The sequence below is a fragment of the Frieseomelitta varia genome, unplaced genomic scaffold, assembly GCF_011392965.1.
Source record: "Frieseomelitta varia isolate USP_RPSP 00005682 unplaced genomic scaffold, Fvar_1.2 scaffold_905, whole genome shotgun sequence".
In the NCBI taxonomy this organism is placed as follows: domain Eukaryota; kingdom Metazoa; phylum Arthropoda; class Insecta; order Hymenoptera; family Apidae; genus Frieseomelitta; species Frieseomelitta varia.
Window position 1 is genome coordinate 416,239 of NW_025110707.1, and position 5,534 is coordinate 421,772.

The 5,534-nt window shown below is 39.9% G+C and overlaps 1 protein-coding gene and 1 long non-coding RNA gene across 6 annotated transcripts; both read left to right on the plus strand.

Moving 5' to 3' along the window:
* The first annotated feature begins 305 nt into the window (after positions 1 to 305).
* Positions 306 to 1,810, plus strand: LOC122537377. Its single transcript, XR_006308616.1, has 4 exons — positions 306 to 468; positions 863 to 1,260; positions 1,408 to 1,580; positions 1,692 to 1,810. It is a non-coding gene; the product is annotated as an uncharacterized LOC122537377 (long non-coding RNA).
* A 751-nt stretch (positions 1,811 to 2,561) lies between these two features.
* Positions 2,562 to 5,482, plus strand: LOC122537373. 5 transcript variants are annotated; one of them, XR_006308610.1, is made up of 4 exons: positions 2,562 to 3,134; positions 3,524 to 4,101; positions 4,174 to 4,651; positions 4,768 to 5,482. XR_006308610.1 is itself a non-coding variant. In XM_043670487.1 (2 exons), the coding sequence occupies exons 1-2, from the start codon at positions 3,873 to 3,875 to the stop codon at positions 4,296 to 4,298; spliced, it is 324 nt and encodes a 107-aa protein (XP_043526422.1). In that variant the 5' UTR covers positions 3,361 to 3,872; the 3' UTR covers positions 4,299 to 5,482. The 5 variants fall into 5 exon arrangements, 1 of the variants encoding a protein (XP_043526422.1); XR_006308611.1 differs by having other exon boundaries at positions 4,174 to 4,485; XR_006308612.1 differs by having other exon boundaries at positions 4,174 to 4,386; positions 4,486 to 5,482.
* The last annotated feature ends 52 nt before the right edge of the window (positions 5,483 to 5,534 follow it).

Here is a 5,534-nt window from a genome sequence, read left to right on the forward strand (position 1 = left end):
TCGTCGCTACAATGCTACCAGGGCCTGCGAGAAGGGGAATCACCCACGTCTACGTCGTAGATGCTCGACTTGGTTTGGAACACTTGGAACTTGGGCAACATCCAAATGCACACCTCTGTTCAACCGACGTCAATACGCAGCTTCGCGCAATTATCGTTACTATTCCTTTTTCCTTGCTTCTCCGACATTTTATATCGGAATTTCCGGTTCCGTTCCTCTCCTACCATTTCTCCACCGTAAGGGACATTAAACTCTCGTGACATTGTTTTTTTGCAGTCGTTCGAATCGTCTCGAAATACGCGACGGAGGAAGATTTGCACAATTGTTTCTCGAATTCTATGAGATCAGATCAAAATCTCGATGATGCATGCTAACGACGCTATCAACTATCAACGATATTTCGAGAAATTAGTTTTTACAGTTACCATCAAGCTTTTATTTAGGACAAAAATTTAAAATTATCAGACTGTGAGTATTCATGGGTTTATGGAAAATTTAAAGATGATGCACGAAAATGCACATGGTATAGACATTAAGATATACAAAACGTCGAAAATGTAGTGATCATTGATTTTTAGCGAATGAAACAAATTATGGGTTGGATTTTATTTCTTTATAATTCATAATGATTTCAATTTGCAGTAGTTATTGCAGTATCTATGCCTATCTATTTTTATTGTAATGTCTGTATGTTGACATACGTAGATGCCCAGTATTATTTACACTGTCATACTTGAAAAACGAGACACTTTATGTTACATCACTCTTACTGAAAATGAATCCATTTTAAACCGTGGTAATTTTCTTAGACGTTTTATAACCACTTCCGCCGTACGGTAACGTAATTTTTAATTATTTTCAGAAAAACTGACACGCTACACGCAAAATCGTCTGCACTTATACGGTTAGCAGTGACCGTGGCGATGGTGGAGAAGTTGTGCGACGCGACACGAGACCGGCAATCGCTTAATTGTGATTAATTGCGGTTTTACCAGGAAAAGATCGCGTTGTAACGGCGCGAGCCAATTACTCGGCGCGAGTCGTCCAACCGATTCGCTTGCTCGCGCAACTTTAAAGAGCCAGTTGCGTGCCACGCTTTGTTTCCCTTGCTTTCACGCATCGTATCGAAAAAAAAACCCACAGCCCTCTGGATTTCTCAGCGATTCTACTTGATCGTGTTCGCTGATCACTCTCCCATCTACAATAGCTTGACTCCCGCGAATAACTTCATTGCGACAATTAAAATTATCGACTGTACCGGTTAAGTATTTTACATCATTTTCTCAGGACCAAGTTCTTTCCTCTCAAATTCTTGATCTATTCATGGAGATATATTCATTGTTCACATTCATGTATGTGGTTTTTGCTGATTCACGCATATACAACCGTGGTTTCTCTCTTTTATAGTTTACAAGAGCTCCTTTCGTATAGCCGAAGACTTGTGTCACGCAAATTCGATTTTACAAATGCTCTTCCGTTTAAAAGAAAAGTAAAGAAGACACAAAATAATTTATATACGTCTATAGTTTCTGGAAGAAATTTCTTGAAAGAAGAAGATCTCAACAGTCTATGATAAATAGGTACGTGTATACATGAATAAATATAGTAGTAGGTACATATAGATTCCAATAATCTTATTTTACTCACTTTACTCAATTAATCGTTCTGTTTCATGGTCTCTTCACTCGAAGTTATTACGATCAAGGAATTTCATGGATCATCATGCCTGTACCATCCTTAACCCACTTGCAACTGATTGCGGACCATAACGAGTGACCAAATACATTAATTTCGTCGCTTTCTTTTTGAACTCGTTGGTATAATATCACTGGATAGAAATTATTGAAAAGTATAAATTTATTATTTGTTTTCTCTGGGTTATACTTAAATATACTTAAAACTGAGAAAATATTACAATTTTGAAACAGGAAATTCTCTGCGTGGCACGTCATTCCAGCGCAAAGGGTTAACCGCTTGCGCTGGCAAGTGATTGCGGACCATAACGAGTGACCAAACCGCATACGATAATTCGTCGCTTTCTTTTTGAACTCGTCGGTACGATATCACTGGATAGAAATTATTGAGAAGTAAATTTATTATTTGTTTTACCTATTTTTTTTTTTTTTTTTATTTAAATATACTTAAAACTGAGAAAATATTACAATTTTGAAACAAAAAATTCTAGAGATTAAGAAATGAACGCAACTTCAAAATGGATTTTCTGTATTAACTCCGCGGGATTCTAGCATTCGAAAAATTCACAATGAAATTCGCATATAAATTAAAGTATACTCTTTGAGTACGCTCTTTCAAGCCACAACGTTGGCAACAATACAATACGGAGCATTCGATGCCGATGGTTGCAACATCCGGCTTTCGAGCAAGAAACCGTCGGCGAATCGAGTAATTTAACTTCCTGCCACGTACGTTGAGAATTTTTACAACATTTTCTCAATTTTTAAGTATATATTTAAATGTAATCCAGGCGAAACGAATGATAAGTTTATCACTTCTTAATAATTCCTATCCAGCGATATCATACCGACGAGTTAGAGAGAAGAAGGACGCGACGAATTATTGTTAACGGTTCGGTCACTCGTTATGGTCCGCGAACCAGTTGCCAGCCCAAGGGGTTAATATACACGGGCGACACACGGGCCAACGTGATGGACGCTAATCGCGTCTGAACTAAGTTAAAACACAGGCACCCCGCCGTTCTTATTTACGTCCGACAATAAGTCAATTCATCACTCTGCGATTTGGCCTTAAGTGGTATCACTGACTCATACACACGCAGCCGTCTCTCGGGGCGGCGTGCCTATTTCGGGCATAAATCACCGTGCCGGCACGGTGCGTAATAATGAGCAAGCGAGCGTGGCACGCGACCCTTTTAAGCGTGCTCGCTGGAAAACGAGTGGTTCGCAAGGTAGCGGGTATTAGCGTGCACTCTACGTGCCCCTACTTAATCCTGGAAAACGCCCAGACCCGCGAAATTCTTCGCTCGTATCGGATCGTGTAAAAATGCAACCCGATTACGAGTACACAGGTACTAGAAGCACAAACTACGGATGAAATCATACAGCACAGTTCCCGAAATCGTGGTGTGGCGCAAGAAGTTGATGGATCAGAAATAAGTTGAGAACAAGGAATACACTTTCTCTCTTGTCGACGTTTCCGAGAAAATTTAATTTAGAAATTTCATCAAATATACTGCTGAACCAAATTTTAATTAATCCTTCCTGGTTGAATTATTATATAAAGAGATTTCAATTATGTATAAACTGTAACAATTTATACATTTGTTACAGTTTATACATAATTGTTGGTTTGTACAATTTTCTGTTAAAGAGGCGAGGCCTCTTAGAAAGTATCTTTCCTACGTGTTTGTGTGACTTATTTCACCACGCGGAATAACCTTTCATCGATCATTCACCATTTGATCGAAGAAAAAAAATTCGTCTGGCCTGCAATTCAAATCAATCTTGACCTTTCAAATCAATCTAATGAAGTCAAACTGTTTCAGGTGGCAAGGTACAAAATTCCCAGCTAGAAGGGTGAACTATAGAAAGTATATTGCGGTGGCGGTGTCAGGAGTTCGCGATATTTTGGCCGGAGGGCAGCAGGAGGTGCGGAGAAGCCAGGAAGTACGGGGAACCGACCGGATCCAGCGGAGTTCTGGCACTGGTTTCGTTCACAGGCTCGTGGCCCACAGCCACGAAAACCCAGGGGGGACATGGATCGTGGGCAACAAGTCACCGGGAAACGGCGCGTGACCGCCACATTCACGCTGCCAGATTTACGACAATAAAAATGGGCGCCGCCGAATCGACGATCCTCCTTTCGCCGGGTAAACAATACCGGTTGATAGAATTATGGCTTCGCCCCGTTCGATTTTCGATGCGTGGATCTTCTCCTCGAGCGGCTCCCTGGTGCCATTGTGTTATTCACTTTCGGCAGCGCTGTATCGAGGAATCGATTCGCTTTATCGGGCAACAGTTACGACACCGCAACGGCAACCACCACCGTTTCCAAGGATAACTTGGACAACTAAAGACGATTATCTTGATCAGGGTAATTACTTGCAGATTGCTTGGGGGTGAGGTAAATTTCCTGACATTAAATTTATTGTTAGGCAAAGATTCAATGGTATTAAATGTTCGGCACTGAATGCAGGTGATTGGAGCAGGAGGAAAGGAGAAGAAAGTAATGAAGGCATATTTGGAGCTCGACGTCAAATCATATTGGTGTCCATTGTGAAATCGACGGCAAGAAATTGGCAGAATGTTTCTTATTTATGAATTTTAATGGGCATAATGGAACCATCGTTAGTTGACCATCGATATCCTCGATAATTATCTCTGTAGCATCACATCCTGCGTAGTTCTTGTAAGTCAATACAATTGCAATTTCTAAGGAGTTGCACGAATACGAGAATAAACAGTCGGAGAACATAATTGTATTATATAACATAACTCAATACTTCAGGTAAGGCCGGATCTATTCCTGCGTAGTTGTGGGTTTTCTGTATCAGGAAATTATTAGAGAATATAAGCAACAAAGTGTTTAACGTTTCTTAATAATAATTAGAGAATACAATACCTACTTTCGTGTGAAGACCTTTGTATTTTGGACGCGATCGATCCACGATTCGGTAACTTCTCAATTCTATATTTAATAATTCTTTTGAAAAGGCAATAGTAGAAGACAGTAGAAAGTTTCTTTTCACACTGTAGTACCTTTTACCTTTTGCTTTACTTTTACTTATAGTTGCTACAAGAAGATGAACAAAAGACAGATTAGATCCATAAGACGTAGACACTAAGGATTAGCTATAGAAGTAGAAAATAAGAAAGATGTAAACCATCGGAAGCCATCCTAAGTCGTCTAGGTAGGATTATATATAAATTGTAGGAAATGTAGTGAAATATAACAAACTTCTGAGTGGAAAAGAAACGAATGGTTTATTTAATGAAATAGTGTGTGATACAATGAGGTAGTCACGTGGCAAAGAACTGAACTTTCTGCTCGGCATAGTCCCGTCCCGTTAACTAAAGAAAATAGTGGGAAACAAACATATAATAATCACCTGGATCCCGTCACACCAGGGAATCGAAGGAAACGAACAAGCCGACTCCTTAGCCAAACAAGCAACAATCGACCAAACAAAAGAAACCAACATCCCAATCCCACACCAAGACCTTCTAGCTTCAACGACCAAAGCGGAAAGAGAAGAATGGAACAGAATTTGGACTACGACGAATAGAGCCAAGATACATGACATAGCACACCATTTCTATCAAAAAATACCAAATAACAATCTAAGCAGAAAAGAAAGGATAGCTATGACTAGGCTTCGAATAGGACACTCCAAGATCACACACGAATACCTCTTAACCAAAACAGAACCTCCTTTCTGCAACACCTGCAACCTACAAATCACCACCTAGCACCTGCTACATGAATGCAGAAAATACCGAAGCATAAGAAGTAAATATGGATTAAACCAAAACACCGCTCTAACCTGCCAGAAACAA

Coding starts and splice junctions, on each gene's coding strand:
- LOC122537373 (XM_043670487.1), top strand. CDS start 3,873: ATGGCTTCGCCCCGTTCGATTTTCGATGCGTGGATCTTCTCCTCGAGC. Junction 4,072..4,173: donor AGACGATTATCTTGATCAGG/GTAATTACTTGC, acceptor CACTGAATGCAG/GTGATTGGAGCAGGAGGAAA.